General features: G+C 43.9%; 1 protein-coding gene and 1 pseudogene across 2 annotated transcripts in view; one reads left to right on the plus strand and one right to left on the minus strand.

Moving 5' to 3' along the window:
- Nucleotides 1-1,199: 1,199 nt before the first annotated feature.
- LOC110489002 (GDNF family receptor alpha-4) overlaps nucleotides 1,200-18,054 on the minus strand; it is a 114,859-nt gene continuing 98,004 nt past the window's right edge. The window contains exons 3-8 of one of the 2 annotated variants that reach the window (XM_021561533.3): nucleotides 17,830-17,910; nucleotides 9,885-10,230; nucleotides 8,987-9,096; nucleotides 7,604-7,738; nucleotides 5,168-5,331; nucleotides 3,469-4,848 (exon numbers count right to left, since the gene is read on the minus strand). In XM_021561533.3, the coding sequence (XP_021417208.1) occupies nucleotides 4,708-4,848; nucleotides 5,168-5,331; nucleotides 7,604-7,738; nucleotides 8,987-9,096; nucleotides 9,885-10,230; nucleotides 17,830-17,910 (977 nt within the window). In that variant the 3' untranslated portion in view covers nucleotides 3,469-4,707. Of the gene's footprint in view, nucleotides 1,725-3,468; nucleotides 4,849-5,167; nucleotides 5,332-7,603; nucleotides 7,739-8,986; nucleotides 9,097-9,884; nucleotides 10,231-17,829; nucleotides 17,911-18,054 lie in introns of those variants that run through there. The other variant, XM_021561534.3, reaches the window with a different exon arrangement.
- LOC149978327 (uncharacterized) lies at nucleotides 15,928-16,539 on the plus strand (annotated as a pseudogene).

Consider the following 18,054-nt stretch of genomic DNA (forward strand, 5'->3'; position numbering starts at 1 on the left):
AAGGGTTTCAGTTAAGAAAATATGGCGCTGTACAGCGGGACCGGTTGGGAGTAGGCCTAAACTACTAAGTGACTGCAAAGGAAGAGCAAAATAATCCTAACATTTCCAAATAAAAATCTGATTGATTTATTAAGACCAGTCCCCAGGCTCTGTCATTCAGTGATATGTATTCCATATTATCCTGCTGATAGTTGAAATAAACATCTGCATTTTGAAAGAGTATTTTTATCATTATTCTATTAATGAAAGCATAAATACAATACAGTATATGCTTGATCCGACATTTGCGGTTGCATGAGTTAGAAATGGAAAACTTTAGAGTACTTAATACATTGCAAGTTGGGGGGGATTGTTTTTCACTCCTACAATAGCCAAGCTATTAGATTATCCTTTTGTAAAGGTTGAAGAGTCTATTGTCCTGCTAATAGCCCATCCTGGAAATGTTGTTTGCAGAATTCACAGCCTGCTACGCTTGTGAAAAAGCCCAATTTGACTGGAGCGTGTCGGCCTTCTCGCCAGCTCCAATTTCGCTCCAGTAGCGCTCACTTCACGAGCTCAGGGCATGCCCGACCCAGCAGGCATTTGTAGTGTACTTGTGTGCCGCTATAGCCCCTTGCTTCAGCTACTGTCACGGAGTTTGCGAAATAGCATGATGGTGTACTTATTACATGCACATGTTAACAGAAAGGAACGAGGTTGGTAGCTAACTAAATTCATAATTGTATTTATAAATAAAAACTCAGATCTCTTAAAATGTTTGTTAATTTTTGTTCTATTATCTATACAATAGGCCAAAATTGACTTTGGCCCAATAGGCTTGACATCCCTGAGCAAGGCACACTGTTCCCCGGGCGCCGATGACGTGGGTGACAATTAAGGCAGCTGATTCAGAGGGGTTGGGTTAAATGTGGAAGACACATTTCAGTTGAATGCATTCAGTTGTTCAACTGACTAGGTATTGACGAGCCGATCTTTATTCCCACTTTCAAGGAGCTTTCCATTTTGATAGGGTTACACCTGTAGGTGTTTAGCATCCCCAGTGGCTCTGCAAGCATAGAGAGGATATTCTCAGCTGCTGGCCTTCTCTCTAGACACCATCGCATGAGCTTCAAGCCACAGACTCTGGCCAAACTCTTGTTTCTACAAATTCATTCAAAGTCACTGTAGACTGAGCCTAATAATTTGTATTTAATTCCAAGTCACAGCCAATTTGCACAATTTATTGACTATAATGATTTAATGCAATGAAATGTTGAACTCCCTATGGTTGAGTTGATATCCGCGCCCCCCGTGGAAATATAATTAATATAATAATACATGAAACAATAAAACATGAAAATAAAACATGAAAATCTGTCAATTTAAACTAGAGATATCTGTTTTTTTTTGCATTGGCTGCATCTCAATCCACCAAATCCACTTTTGTATCACATCTGTTAGGTGGCAGCACAGGGGAACCCAAGAGCAGACTCAGACCAGAAAACAGGGATGAATGAACCAATATATTTATTGTAACAGGGAGATATGGAGTTCAGATCCAGGGAAGCTCAGATGAGTTGTAGGAAACCAGATGTGGAGGCTGAGGTTGGAGTGCGCTGTGTTGGGACAGGGTAAACAGGTCTGGAGGGGAATCCAAGGGAGTGATGGTGAGCTGAATCCAGAACAGGGTAGCAGGATGGTGAGATGTGGAACAGGAGACAGGAACCAGAGTCAGAGCAGCAAGACTGTAGTAAGAGGAGAAACAGTGTCAGGCAAGGAAACCGGGCACAGCAGGATACAGGATCTTAAATAATAACAAACACCTAGAAGCATGACTGACTGAACGGAGATTACGATCTGGCAGAGTGGAAGTGGCAGGACTGAGTATTTGTAGAGGTCTTGATTATGGAACGGGTTGGAGCTGGTGGGGAACTGCTCTGACTCCAGCACACCTGTCTCCAACCCCACAATCACACACAGAGAGGGAGAACTAGGGGAATGGCTGCAGACAACGGATGTCACTAGGGGGTGTGGCAGGAGCAGATGTGACAATTGCCGCAGAAATGTGATTCAGACCATGAGACATCCCAAAAATCGGTCTTCACACAAAATCATCTATAGCGTCCGAACAGTTTGGCCTTCAAAACTATTATAACCCGTCTACGGAAAGATGAGACTCTCACAAACACAATGGTGTTCTCCATTTTGCTCTACGACTCATTTGAAGTTAGTACAGGTGATCTGCCAACTTCCGTCTCTAGCATCCGAACAGTTTGGGCTACACACTAATATGTCTCCTCTGTGTAAAGGTGAGACTCTCACAAACTAAATAGTTAGTATGTGTTGGTTGTTTTGCTCTACACACGTCTAACGGTCCCCAGGTACCAGTCAAAATTATGGAAGTATACATGGAGACTGTTTAGTGACAGAAATAAGGGGTTAAATACATGTAAATAAAATATACACAGTATATGTTTCCTGATCTTTCTTATATCTCTCACATATAGAATAGACACTTCAGAACAAACTTCCTTTACATTACCAGCCTAGTGTCGCACTCGCAAATGCTTCACAATGTATTTCTTTGTAGGCTATAGCCTTGAAATAATTGAAATAATAGGCTCCCTATCTGGTTCCTGACCTATTTAGTGTGTTAATATGCTGTTTAATATGACATGAAATTATGAGTCCTTCTTATGAGACCTTTTCATGTTCATTAAAATACTTTTCATTCAAATCATATGGTTTTGTTTCAGAACTTCAAAACCAAATGGTAGTTCCAGGTAGTCACAAAAATAGATGGGTGTTGGTTGAATTGTGATTTTAATTAATGGAGCGAATTCGGGAGCAGCAGTTTTTTTTCATGTGAGAGCGGAGCGGTTTAAAGAATGTGGAGTGCCGGAGCGTGCGCACTGCTCCATTAGCAATGAGAGGGATTGCCTTTAAATTTCAATCACACTGTAAAGCTGAATTTCTGTATAGAGCCCTTTGCTTACAGTAGTAATACACACTGCCAACCCACTCCCTGGTTTACAAATAATTTTTCATAGAAGAGCTGGCCACCAGACGGTTGTTTTTGAGAGTGAAACAGCTTGGATTCACCTGACTGATTCTACCTCACAGCTACTTCTCTGTTTATTTTCTAATCATGGCGCTCTCCAAGGCATCCTTCTCTTCCATTATTGAAATGTGCAGAATACTTAGAGTTGTCATTAGTGTTCTTTGCGTATACGGTGCCTGATAAGACCTCAACTTTTCAACTTTAATTAATCAAGCCGTTAATTGCGTCCAACCCATACCCCTATGGTCCAATTAATATTCGAACAAACATAAACAAATAGACATATTACTGTACTCAGCAAAAGCTCTATGGGATAGAAATCTGCTTGAATTGTCATAATCTAATTGCTTTTTTGAAGAACTGATAAGGATGTTTATTGTCCAATCACTGAACAGGACATTTACTGTATATTCGGAAAGAGAGAAGCATTGGATTTTCTGACAGCTTTTATTGGCAGCAATTCAAATGATTCCTATGACATTGGAACATTTCCGTCCTCCCGATAACATCATTCATGACCATCTTTTATTATGAACAGGTAATATATACCGCATTTCACACTATTGTGCTGACCCAAACTGTACTCTGCTTTTGGCTCTGGCATTTTCTTTTCACATTGTGCATTCCAGCATGGTTTCAGCAACTATGGTGGCTGCGTTAAGAGGCCAGCACAGTACAGCTCGGCTTCTCTTGGCTAGGCTCAGTAGTGTGAAAAGGGTCAAATTTAGCCCGAAATGTTGAGACACAAGTCTTTCTTCCTATATGGCACACCGATTCCAACACCCTTTTAACAATGTCCATTTACACAATGAGGAACAGAGGGCAGTGCTTCCACACAAACGCAGAACAATGGTACTGTACACAAAGAGAATCTGTTTGCTCATAACTTCATTTCAACAAAGGAGAAGAAAGTGTTTTATAATGAACACTTAGCTAATCATTAGTGAGAACAAATGAACTGGCAGTAGACAAAGAGCCCAATCTTCACTGCGGGCATGATAATCATTAGGTCCAGGTATTCTGAGGTGTCCACATCTCTTGTAGCTGACAGCACTCGGAATGATCTGAGTCAGGGTATTTGTCCAGAATGGCTGAATAAGCCGTAGCTCCATTGTCCATCTCTACCATTCCAGTATTGATTAGAAATAATGTTCCTCCTTCAGTCAAGTCAAAGCGAACGGTATTAAAGCACTTATATCCTCAAGGGTCTTTTCCAATCAGTTTGTGCAGTTGAGTACCAAATAAAGACAAAGTTCGCAGTTCATTGACAACATTTTAGGTAAGAGCTTTCCATTTATATATATAGATCTTAAAGGATAACCGTGTAGTTTCCAATGGTGCTTTTTAAATTCACTCTTGAAAACAATGGATGTGCTTGGATAGCTGGATGGTAGGTTAGTCCACATAGAAAGTACTTTTATCTTGACTTGAAGCGATAACAATGTACAAGTGTACAGATTGGTTTCAATCTGTCTCAGTCCCTCTCTGTACACTTAAAGGGCTCGCAGATGCAGTTGAACCACTAAGACACAAAAATATAAAAACGACTATGCTGTACATGTTTCGGAGGAGGAGAAGCCTATTGGCCAAAGAGTCAAATTTCTCTAGAATTTGTCAACAAATCATCCCATCTGCTCTATGGGTGGTCCTTGGCAGTGCTTCCTCCTTTAATGTCCATATAAGAGCAGAGGTAGGAGCACAAGGCTGGTAAAGGCCGTTGGAGGCAGAAGGCCAAGTGCGGGGGCAGAGTTTGGGAGCCCATCCAATGGGAGGGTAGAATCTCCCCACAGTCGGTCATTTCCGCTGGCCTAAGGGTGAGAAAGAGAAATCAATGTTGACCAAAAAACATTGAAGCCCACATGGTTAGCCTGAAACAGAACAGAACAAAACTAGGGAGGTATTATTCACTGTCGAGTGCCAAATCTAAGATATGCTCCATCATTCTGATTCAAATTTCAAAGGTCAAAGGTGATCGGGTGGGAGTACTGTAAATATGCAACTGTAACCTCCCCGAACTTAACTGGCAAAGGTTTCAACTCTTGGCAAATCTTTACACTATACAAACAACTGAACAAGTATCTATTTTATCCCATTCTAGCTCTGACCCTGATGAAACAATCACCACACCTGTGTTGGTATAATTGGGTCCGGAACATTCCGTGTGGTCTCCACGGTAGCAGGCAGAGGGGTGGTGGCATGGTTCTCTCTGCCTGCGGCAGGGCTGAGCAGTCCCGATAGGCTGGGAGTGGGCGCCATATCTGTCCCGCTCCCAAATGCCAGGAGGGCATTCCCTGTTTAACAAGATGACAACAGCCACAGTTTGAAAAGAGACAATTTGACTCAAGGCTCCCGAAATGGACCTGACACGTCTTCATCAATTTCCAATCACGCCCACATTCAGTTACTGCACAGTCAGGACCCATTCTGCATTCTGCCTGAGCGGCTTGGCTCTGGCAAGTTTGGATTTGCTCGGTGGAGAAGAAAAGGCGAATACTCAGTATTCTCTTCAGGTTTCCCCAACTGCACCTGCCTCTCCACATCCTCTCATTAACTCACAGACGAGTGGCACTGGCCAAACAAAACTGGAACCTCGCTCTGTGTCTTTTTTTGTCATGGAGAGAAGAGGCCACCGAGGAGAGGAGAGGCCACTGAGGAGAGGAGAGGTCACGAGGAGAAGAGAGGAGAGGCAAAGCGAGGAAAGGAGAGGAGAGGCAAAGCGAGGAGAGGACAGGAGAGGACAGGAGAGGAGAGGAGAGGAGAGGAGAGGAGAGGAGAGGAGAGGAGAGGAGAGGAGAGGAGAGGAGAGGAGAGGAGAGGAGAGGAGAGGAGAGGAGAGGAGAGGAGAGGAGAGGAGAGGAGAGGAGAAGAGAGGCTATCTGATGGCTTTAGAGTTACTGGTCATCACCATTTACCACAGCCACAAAGTCATAAAGCCTGCCTAAACCTAACCTTAACCATAACCTTATCCATGCTTCAAACCTTATGTCTCTCTCTAACCTTAAATGAAGACCAAAAAGCTAATTTTGACTTTGTGCCCATACTATCAGGTGGAAACCAGATTTACCTTGCGCTCTCCGGGAGGAAGATAGCCCGTCTGTTTAAACAGGTCAGATGAAAAACACTGTAGCAAAGTCAATAATAAGGACAATTAAGTATTCACTACATAGAAAGGGCATAAGCAAAATTGGAATAGAGATGGAAGACCATTAGGGTGAGAGAGAAAAAATCCCAGGGAAATGTGTGTACTGAGTCACGGTGCTGACGCATGATGCTCCTGAAACAAAGCTGAAAGTGAAGGTCTGGTTCATGTGGTTGAAAGCACTCTTCATCTTCTACAAGGGATCATAAACATATCGCACAAGCACCATATTGTCTTTCATCCTTGTTTCCCTTTCTGTAAACCATGGTGGAACTAGCTTGTCTCCCATCATGTGAGGTGATATTACACTTATTACATGTAATAACGCAATTATTACTGTGCCAATATTTACATCAACTGTTAAAACAGGAAAAAATGCACAAGTCGTTAAGACGGAGAGGGTGAATTCATAAATAAGTGATTACTTCAGAATCACAGGGATAACCTATTTCCTTTTCACTCAGGGAAGGCACTGTGAACACCCAGGTGGAATTACCAAGGATATAGCAGGCATTCATCAATGAAAATAGGCTAGGTTCAACAAGGAGTAACATCATCCCTTATTTCCATCATCAAGAAAAAAACAAGTTGAATAATTCCAAAGGCATTGTTGCGCAGACCAATTATTGTAATAGAAAACCATAGTGTTGGATGAATCATTCCTCAGAGAGAAAATAAATCTAAGCAAAAATCTAAATCAAGTATAGTAAATACATTTACCAGTACATAGTTAGAAAAAATAGGTGCTATCTAGAACCTAACACTTTTGGTTCCATGTAGAACCCTTTCCCCAGAAGGTTCTACATGGAACCCCAAATAGTTCTACCTGGGACCAAAAAAGGGTTCTCCTATGGGGACAGCCGAAGAACCATTTGGAACGCTTTTTTCTAAGAGTATAGGCTACTGCACATGAAACATGACAAAACACCGACAGGCAAAATCTCCAGAACTCATGGAGTTCTGCTTTATCCCCTAAAACCTGCTACAGATGTCACACACACAACGCTAACAATCACGATGGCTATTCAACTGTAAGTGATCACTACCTTCCACGAAACCGCCCCATATCATGTACCATTAGAACATAAGGAACAATACTTTATAGAAATAGCGCTTTTTTGAGATACAAGATGATGTTGCTCTTGTTCTTCCCCAGTCTAAACCTTGCAAACATGTTCATTAGGGAACACCATAGCAAACTGTTTCAAAATATTTCCAAAAGTTCAGATAGTACCTTGGGCTGTTTTCCTTCATTTCATGCCTAGAGAACACAACCCTACACTAAGGCTGCATCCCATATTAAACCCTACTCCCTATATAGTGCACTGCTTTTGACCAGAGCCCTATGGAACCTCCAGCCTAAGTCACTGGAGACTGCTTTCAGTGATGACTTGATGGATTAGGAGCCATTGGGAGCCACTCACTGAGACAGACGTTGTCGGTGAAGTATTCCAGGAAGTCGGAGCACTCTTCTCTCTGGTTCCCACTGGCAGAGCAGGAGCACCATGGGGCCACGCTAGACGTGGAGTTATCCACATAGTTGGGAGTTATCGAGCTGCCTGTAGAAACAATGTGTGCTCAGTTCAGTATCCAGTATTCAGTATCAAATATTTATTCCCTCCAAAGACCGATTGTTACAAGACTGTTTTTACAATGTTATAGAAACTAAAACATTTATGAACAGTATTTGCAATTCACAGTTCACTCGCACAATGTAAGGTGGAATACTGTTCAAGAAATTAGCCGAAATGCAAGTGTGTTGAGGGTAATTCTTGCCAGTTATCTGTTGCTTGTTTTTATGAAGTCAAATACGCTTCAATTTGTGCTTCCTTTGAAAACGTTTAGAAGTGTTTGTTGTGCCATTTCTCTCCCAAGTTCTGAAATGGAGTGGAAAGTTTTCAAGTGCTTAATAAATACAGGCCAGGAATGAAAATGCCAAGTGTTTGTTTGTGCTGAAGGGCACCATAGGAAGCTCTTGAAATGCATTAGGTCGCTTTGTGCTCTTTTGAAGAGCATGAAAAAGAAGCGGACGTTCTTTGAGCGAGTGCATAAAACACAGCTAATAGCCTAATCACTGATCAAGCAACGTTATGGACTAAACTTTGAAATCCTGTTGCTGCAGGATTGTTTTTCTACGACAATACGGTTCAAATGAAGATCCTATATCTGTACTGCTTTAAACCTCCGCAAATAAGATCTACTCAAATCCTACTCAAACTCATTCATTATCGGCCTACAGTATTAAAGAAGGTACACCTAGCATTTCCACCTGCAAATAGAAAATAGTTTCCGTGTAGGTACATGCATCAGCATCTTCCTGTTTCATGATTGGTTCTCGTTCGTAAGGTTGCAAACATAAACAACATAACATTACCTTTCGCCCATGCAGCAGATGTAATTTAGGTTATGGTCAGAAAGCAGTGCAAAAGCTATTTATGCTATTTCTAAGATATATTTTGAAAACCACAAGGGAATCTGAATTATTGCTAAATTGTTACATGTAGCTCCTTTAAATAGCAACTTTCACTTCCCCTCCAAAGTAATAATTTCCTTTCACTCTTTCTCCTGTTCTTTATTCATTAGTTTACCTTTTCTATCCTTCCCTCACTCCTCATTTCCCCTGTATCTAACTGCTTTCTCCATTTCAGTACACTGTAGGCTAGTTACATTTTCTCCACTCACATTCTGTATGTTAAACACTTAATTTTCTCTTTCTCCTGTTCTTTATTCATCGATTTACCCTCTCCTCCACATGTTCGGCTTTCTCCCATCCGTTTCACATTCGCTCTCTCCATCTCTGTACCCACCTATCAGGCCTGTGTAGGCGAGTAGACAGGCTCCATAGTTCCCCTGCTTGCAACCGTTGGCAGACGACTCGGCTGGTTGGCAGTCGTACTGGAACTGAGCCAGGCGGGACCTATACAGAGCCAATACAACTAGCACTGTTTAGCAGTGAGCAAGGGCCGGACACCAATTACAATGATGGCATACCATAAAGATAGCATGTTTTATTGAATGGTTTTCACTGGAGGAAGAGAGGGTTTCGCTATCTCCATGTGCTATAGATTTGGTACAACACTCGTATGTTTAAGGCTATGTGGCAAACTGCAGTGAGGGGCATTGGTTTATTTTATTTGTTTCATTCCACAAGCCAGAATCATTAGTTCAGCCCCAGAGCAGTAAAAGGGGGGGTGAAAATAATGTTCATGACCAACGATTGCAATGAGCGATAACTCTAATCCATCTTATGTTTTATCTGTGTTAAATATTTGATGTGTTATTGCAGCACACTCTCCAGGGGGGTTGGGGGTAGACTATTGAACCATTTTGTTGATTGAGTGGTTTGCTTGTTCTGTTTTGTGTGTTGATAGAGTGGTGGTTCCCAAATAATGGGTCATGGCCCCACTGGTTGGTCACAGCTGGTACTGTCTGGGTCAGGACTAAAGAATGTCTTTGTTTGGTTGAGTAGGTGGGTTACAGTTTTTCTTTAAAAGTGATAACAAGTTTGGGAGCCACTGTTAAACATCTTACACTCTGAGAGTACAAGACTGGAAGAGATGAGCTGGCAGAGATCTACCTCTCTGGGAGCGAGCTGAGGCACAACTTGACCAAGAACAGAAAGAAGTGGTACAGTAACAGCTCATTGTGCTCTATGTCCCAAAGGATATAAGTCAGTATGTTGTGTTATTGGAGCGTCTCACTCACCTGCACACATAGTCAGCCTTGCAAATACGCATCTGTGTCAGGCAGCTGGGTTTTTCCGAGCCCTCGAAGGAGCAGCCGGGAACTATGGTCTGCCTGCGTCGCTCTGCGCACGCAGTGTCCGTGCAGGGGCAGAAGAGTAGCTCATGCGTGTAGTCTGGAGGGATGCGATCAAAGAACCGGCGTAAGGCCTTGCTGCACTTGGCCTTGTTGCAGAGGCCAGACTTGGCCGAGGGCTTGATGCAGGCAGATACGTACTCTGTGCGGAGCTTCTGGCACAGGTCGTCGACATTACATGCCTTGGCTGCATCCAGGCAGCGGTTCACCGTCACCATACCAGCCTCGGAGTCTGTTGGCGGAAGGGGAAGGAAGGATCAGAGAACCATACAATAACTAGAGAAAGACATAAAAATACTTTTTGGGCAAATGGTATATCACCTATCAGCCTTCCGAAATTGGACTTTTTCCACATTTTGTTACTGCAAGAACTTAAAATGGATTAAATTTAGATTTTTTGGGGGGTTACTGGCCTACACACAATACCCTATAATGTCAAAGTGGAATCATGTTTTTATTTATTTTTTACAAATTAATTAAAAATTAAAAGCTGAAATGTCTTGAGTCAATAAGTATTTGACACCTTTGTTATTGTATAAGTTCAGGAGTAAAAATGTGCTTAGCAAGTCACATAATAAGTTGCATGGACTCACTCTGTGTGAAAAAATAGTGTTTAACTCTATTTTAGAATGACTACCTCATCTCTGCAGTGGTAGCTGCATTATGTTATGGCTATTGTTGTAATCGTTAAGGACTGGAGCTAAGCACAGGCAAAATCCTAGATTTTGAGTTGGACCACAGAGTGGTGGAAAACCTGGTTCAGTCTGCTTTCCACAAGACACTGGGAGATGAGTTCACATTTAAGCAGGACAATAACTGAAAACACAAGGGCAAATCTACACTGGAGTTGCTTACCAAGAACACAGTGAATGTTTGAGTGGCCGAATTACAGTTTTGATTTAAATCTACGGCAGGTCCTGAAAATCGTTGTCTAGCAATGATCAACAACCAAGTTGACAGAGCTTGAAGTATTTTGAAAAGAATACAGGGCAAATGTTACACAATCAAGATGTGAAAAGTGCTTAAAGACCTACCCAGAAAGCCTCACAGCTGTAATCACTGCCAAAGGTGCATTTACTTACAGTACCAGTCAAGTTTGGACACACCTACTCATTAAAGAGTTTCTCTTTATTTTTACTGTTTTTTACATTGCAGAATTATAGTAAAGACATCAAAACTATTAAATAACACATATGGAATCATGTAGTAACCAAAAAAGTGTTTAACAAATCAAAATCTATTTTATATTTGAGATTATTTTAAGTAGCCACTCTTTGCCTTGATGACAGCTTTGCACACTCTTGGCATTCTGTCAACCAGCTTCACCTGGAATGCTTTTCCAACAGTCTTGAAGGAGTTCCCACATATACTGAGCACTTGTGTCACATATACTCCCTCTCTGGCCTCTAGGTTAACAGGCTGCTTGTTATGGCGCACACCTGTCACAATCATTGGGCACACCAGCGCATGCCTGATTACCTTCCCTATATATGTCACTCCCTTTGGTTCCTTCCCAGGTGTTATTGTTTCTCTTTCAGTTTCCTGTCTGTGTGTTGTTCGTGTTTCTTGTTTTGTATTATGTTTAATTAATTAATTTAATTATTCACTCCCTGATCTTGCTTCCCGACTCCCAGCGCACACGTTACATGTTGGCTGCATTTCCTTCACTCTGCGGTCCAACTCATCCCAAACCATCTCAATTTGGTTGAGGTCAGGTGACTGGGGAGGTCAGGTCATCTGATGCAGCACTCCATCACTCTCCTTGGTCAAATAGCCCTTACACAGCCTGGAGATGTGTTAGGTCATTGTCCTGTTGAAAAACAAATGATAGTCCTACTAAGTGCAAACCAGGTAGGATGGAGTATCGCTGCAGAAGACTGTGGTATCCATGCTGGTTAAGTGTGCCTTGAATTCTAAATAAATCATAGACAGTGTCACACTTTCTCCTCCATGCTTCACAGTGGGAACCACACATGCGGAGATCATCCATTCACCTACTCTGCACCTCACAAAGATATGGCAGTTGGAACCAAAAATCTCAAATTTGGACTCATCAAACCAAATGACAGATTTACACCCGTTTAATGTCCATTGTTCATGTTTCTTAGCCCAAGCAAGTCTCTTCTTATTATTGGTGTGCTTTAGTAGTGGTTTCTTTGCAGCAACGCGACCATGAAGGCCTAATTCACGCAGTTGATGTTGAGATGTGTCTGTTACTTTGAACTCTGTGAAGCATTTATTTGGGCTGCAATCTGAGGCTGGTAACTCTAATGAATTTATCCTCTGCAGCAGAGGTAACTCTGGGTCTTCTTTTCCTGTGGCAACCCTCATGACAGCCAGTTTCATCATAGCGCTTGGTGGTGTTTGCATCTGCACTTGAAGAAACTTTCAAAGTTATTGAAATTTTCCGGATTGACTGACCTTCATGTCTTAAAGTAATGATGGACTGTCATTTGTCTTTGCTTATTTGAGCTGTTCTTGACATCAAATCAAATCAAATTGTATTTGTCACATGCGCCCAATACAACAGGTAACCTTACAGTGAAATGTTTACTTACAAGCCCTTCACCAACAATGCAGTTTTTAGAAAATACCAAAAACAAAAAAAGTAAAAGATAAGAATAACAAATAATTAAAGAGCAGCAGTAAATAACAATAGAAGAGCTACATACAGGGGGTACCGGTACAGAGTCAATGTCAATGTGCGGGGGCTATTTAGGAGCTTCTTGGACCTGGACTTGGTGCTCTGGTACCGCTTGCCGTGCGGTAGCAGAGAGAAAAGTCTATGACTAGGGTGGCTGGAGTCTTTGACAACTTTTAGGGCCTTCCTCTGACACCGCCTGGTATAGATGTCCTGGATTGCAGGAAGCTTGGCCCCAGTGATGTACTGGGCCGTACGCACAACCCTCTGTAGTGCTTTGTGGTCGGAGGCCGAGCAGTTGCAATACCAGGCAATGATGCAAGCAGTCAGTCTCTTGATGGTGCAGCTGTAAAACCTTTTGAGGATCTGAGGGGGGACAGGTTTTGTCATGCCCTCTTCACGACTGTCTTGGTGTGCTTGGACCATTTTAGTTTGTTGGTGATGTGGACACCAAGGAAATTTAAGCTCTCAACCTGCTCCACTACAGCCCCATCGATGAGAATGGGGGCATGCTCGGTCCTCCTTTTCCTGTAGTCCACAATCATCTTCTTTGTCTTGATTACGTTGAGGGAGAGGTTGTTATCTTAGATCTCTGACCTCCTCCCTATAGGCTGTCTCATCGTTGTCGGTGATCAGGCTTACCACTGTTGTGTCATCAGCAAACTTAATGATGGTGTTGGAGTCATGCCTGGTCGTGCAGTCATGGGTGAACAGGGAGTACAGGAGGGGGCTGAGCTCGCACACCTGAGAGGCCCCCGTGTTGAGGATCAGCATGGCGGATGTGTTGTTACCTACCCTCACCACCTGGGGGCAGCCCATCAGTAAGTCCAGGATCCAGTTTCAGACTGAGGTGTTTTGTCCCAGGGTCCTTAGCTTAGTGATGAGCTTTAAGGGAACTATGGTGTTGAACTCCGATCTGTAGTCAATGAATAGCATTCTTACATAGGTGTTCCTTTTGTCCAGGTCTGAAAGGGCAGTGTGGAGTGCAATAGATATTGCATCATCTGTGAATCTGTTCGTGTGGTATGCAAATTGGAGTGGGTCTAGGGTTTCTGGGATAATGGTGTTGATGTGAGCCATGACCAGCCTTTCAAAGCATTTCATGGCTACAGACGTGAGCGCTACAGGCCGGTAGTCATTTAGGCAGGTTACCTTAGTGTTCTTTGGCACAGGGACTATGGTAGTCTGCTTGAAACATGTTGGTATTACAGGCTCAGATAGGGAGAGGTTGAAAATGTCAGTGAAGACACTTGCCAGTTGGTCAGTGCATGCTCGAAGTACACGTCCTGGTAATTCGTCTGGCTCTGCGACCTTATGAATGCTGACCTGTTTGAAGGTCTTATTCACATCAGCTGTGGAGAGCGTGATCGCACAGTGGTCCGGAACAGCTGATGCTCTCTTGCATGTTTCAGTATTACTTGCCTCGAAGCGAGCATAGAAGTTATTTAGCTCGTCTGGTAGGTTCGTGTCACTGGGCAGCTCTCGGCTGTGCTCCCCTTTGTAGTCTGTAATAGTTTGCAAGCCCTGCCACATCCGACGAGCATCGGAGCCGGTGTAGTACGATTCGATCTTAGTCCTCTATTGACTCTTTGCCTGTTTGATGGTTTGTTGGAGGGCATAGCGGGATTTCTTATCAGCCTCTTTCAAGGAGTCCCGCTCCTTGAAAGAGGCAGCTCTACCCTTTAGCTCAGTGCGAATGTTGCCTGTAATCCATGGCTTCGGGTTGGGGTATGTACATACACAGTGGGGACAAGATCCTCGATGCACTTATTGATAAAGCCAGTGACTGATGTGGTGTACTCCTCAATGCCATCGGAAGAATCCCGGAACATATTCCGGTCTGTGCTAGCAAAGCAGTTTAGCATCTACTTCATCTGACCACTTTTTTATAGACCGAGTCACTGGTACTTCCTGCTTTAATTTTTGCTTGTAAGCAAAGAGCTTTGTACGCATCTCTGTGTGTGTAGTAAAGGTGGTCTAGAACTTTTTCCCGCAGGTTGCACATTTAACATGCTGATAGAAATCAGTTAAAACTGATTTAAGATTCCCTGCATTAAAGTCCCCGGCCACTAGGAGCTCCCCCTCTGGATAAGCGTTTTCCTGTTTGTTAATTGTCACGCCCTGACCTTAGAGAGCCTTTATATTCTCTATTTTGGTTAGGTCAGGGTGCGACTAGGGTGGGCATTCTAGTTTTGTTATTTCCATGTTGGCCAGGTATGGTTCCCAATCAGAGGCAGATTGGGGATCATATTTAGGCAGCCTTTTCCCACCTGTTTATTGTGGGATCTTGTTTGTGTATAGTTGCCTTGAGCACTGCAATACTGCACATTTGTTAAATTCTTTGTTGTTTTTGTTGTAAGTTTCACTATTAAATATAATGTGGAACTCTACGCACGCTGTGCCTTGTTCCACTCAGTTCAACAAGCGTGACAGAAGATCCCACCACAACTGGACCAAGCAGCGTGCCCGGGAGGACGTGGCATCCTGCTCTTTGGAGGAGGTCGAGGAGAGAATATCCTGGACTTGGGAGGAAGTCTTGGCAAGACACGAAAGCCTGCCATGGGAGCAGTCGGAAGCAGCGAGGGAGGAACAACAACGACACTGGGGTTCGCGACCACGACGGAAGCCCAAGAGGATTTGGGTGGGCACACGGGGTGGTTGGCGGAGCCAAGATGGGAACCAGAATCAACTCCCTGTACTCACCGTGTGGAGTTGGTCACCGTTCAGGTGCCATGTTTTCCGGTTCTACAGTCCGCCTCCACAGCCTGGTGCATTCTGTGCCAACCCCCCGCACTTGTTGTGCTAAAGTGGGGTATCTGTTCAGGACTGGTTGTGCCGGCAACCTGGTCTCCAGTACGCCTCCAGTGTCCAGGATATCCTGAGCCGGCTCTACGCGCTGTATCTCCGGTGCGCCTTCACAGCCCAGTGCGTCCTGTGCCAGCTCCCCGCATTTGCCATGCGAAGGTGGTCCTTTGTCCAGGATGCATTGTGCCAGCTCTACGCTCCAGACCTCCAGTGCGCCTCCACGGCCCTGTATATCCTGTGCCGGTCATACGTACTGTGTCTCCAGTGCGCCTTCACAGCCCAGTGCGTCCTGTGCTAGCTCCCCGCAATTGCTGTGCGAGGGTGGTCATTTGTCCAGGACGCATTGTGCCAGCTCTACGATCCAGACCTCCAGTGCGCCTCCACAGTCCAGTATATCCTGTGCCAGCTCCATGCACCCAGCCTCCAGTGCTTGTCTCCAGCCTGGTACGTCCTGTGCCAGCTCCACGCACGAAGCCTCCAGTGATGATCCATGGCCCGAAGCCTCCAGTGATGATACATGGCCCGAAGCCTCCAGTGATTATCCATAGCCCGGAGCCTCCAGTGATGATCCATGGCCCGGAGCCTCCAGTGATGATCCATGGCCCGAAGCCTACAGTGATGATCCATGGCCCGAAGCCTCCAGAGACGATCCATGGCCCAGAGCCTCCAGCGACGGTCTGCAGGTCAGAGCCTCCAGTGGCGGTCGGCAGTCCAGAGCCTCCAGCGACGGTTGGCAGTCTAGAGCCTCCAGCGACGGTCTGCGGTCCAGAGCCTCCAGCGACAGTCTGTAGTCCAGAGACTCCAGCGGGGGTCCCAGTCCAGAGCCTCCTGTAAAGGTTCCCAGTCCGGAGCCTCCGGCGACGAACCACGGTCCGGAGTCCTCGGCGACGATCCACGGTCCGGTTCCTCCAGCGCCGATTCACGGTCCGGTTCCACGGAACAGCGAGCGGCGCGGGGTCTATGTCCCGAACCGGAGCCACCACCGAGGCTAGATGCCCACCCGGACCTTCCCCCATAGAGTCAGGTTTTGCGGCTAGAGGGGGGTACTGTCACGCCCTAACCTTAGAGAGCCTTTTTGTTCTCTATTTTGGTTAGGTCAGGGTGTGACTAGGGTGGGCATTCTTTACTTTGCTATTTCTATTTTGGCCTGGTATGGTTGGGGATCATATTTAGGCAGCCTTTTCCCACCTGTTTATTGTGGGATCTTGTTTTTGTATAGTTGCATTGAGCCCTGCAATACTGCACGTTTGTTATATTCTTTGCTGTTTTTGTTGTATGATTCACTATTGAATATAATGTGGAACTTTACGCACGCTGTGCCTTGGTCCACTCATTTCAACAAGGGTGACACTTATGGCCTTATACAGCTCATTGAGCGTGGTTTAAGTTCCAGCCACAGACCGATGTCTGTGGTGGTATGTAGACAGCTACAAAAAATACAGATGAAAACTCTCTAGGTAGATAGTGAGGTCTTATCATTAGGTACTCTATCTCAGGCGAGCAAAACATAATATGGACTTGGTCTTTTACCAAATAGGGCTATCTTCTGTATACCACCAGTACTTTGTCACAACCCAACTGATTGGCTCAAACACATTAAGAAGGAAAGAAATTCCACAAATTAAGTATTAACAAGGCACACCTGTTTAATTTAAATACATTCCAGGTGACTACCGCATTAAGCTAGTCGAGAGAATGCCAAGAGTGTGCAAAGCTGTCATCAAGGCAAAGGTTGGATACTTTGATGAATCTCAAATATAAAATCGATTTTGATTTGTTTAACAATTTTTTGGTTACTACATTATTCCATATGTGTTGTTCCATAGTTTTGATGTCTTCACTATTATTCTGCAGTGTAGAAAATAGTAAAAATATTTAAAAAACCTGGAATGAATAGGTGTGTTCAAACTTTTGACTGGTACCGTATGTAAATGTAATATTTAAGTATTTCATTCTCAATACATTTGCAATCAATTCTAAAAACATGTTTTCACTTTGTCATTATGTAATCTAATTTGAATTCAGACTGTAACACAACAAAATGTGGAAAAGTGAAGGGGTATGAATAATTTCTAATCTAGTTCCTCTATTGGTCTGGTTCATTGTTCTTCTGTACTTGTCTTCCTCAAAATTAAATGATAAATCAGATGTAAATGAGGGTCTTTGAAACATATTATTTGTAATATTGCTAATTGTGTTCAGACTCTTGGAAAATGCTTTCATTTTTAACTATGCCTCCAGGACACAATGTGGACTATTCTATGCCTAAGGCTGCCTTCCAGGGGACCTAAACGATACAAGACGGGTTCTTTTCAACATTAATCCTTTGGTTCATGGTGAAAAGGTTGAGGTAATATCAAAACGAACCGAGGTCACTGTACTTACCAGCCGTGATGGAGGCCAGACGAACGTAGTCGTAGTCTCTCTCCATGGCTTCATAAGGGTAACTCTCTACCAGGTTGAGTCCTGAGAGTATATGGAATGACACATTGCATGACACGGTAATGACACATTATCCATTTGGAGCTAATGAACAGGATTCACGCTAGGATTGGATGGTATACCGTATATACAGTATACCGGGGTATTTGGAATAAGCCATGGGATGGT

The sequence above is a fragment of the Oncorhynchus mykiss genome, chromosome 14, assembly GCF_057628025.1.
Source record: "Oncorhynchus mykiss isolate SJ-2025 chromosome 14, ASM5762802v1, whole genome shotgun sequence".
Taxonomy (NCBI): Eukaryota; Metazoa; Chordata; class Actinopteri; order Salmoniformes; family Salmonidae; genus Oncorhynchus; species Oncorhynchus mykiss.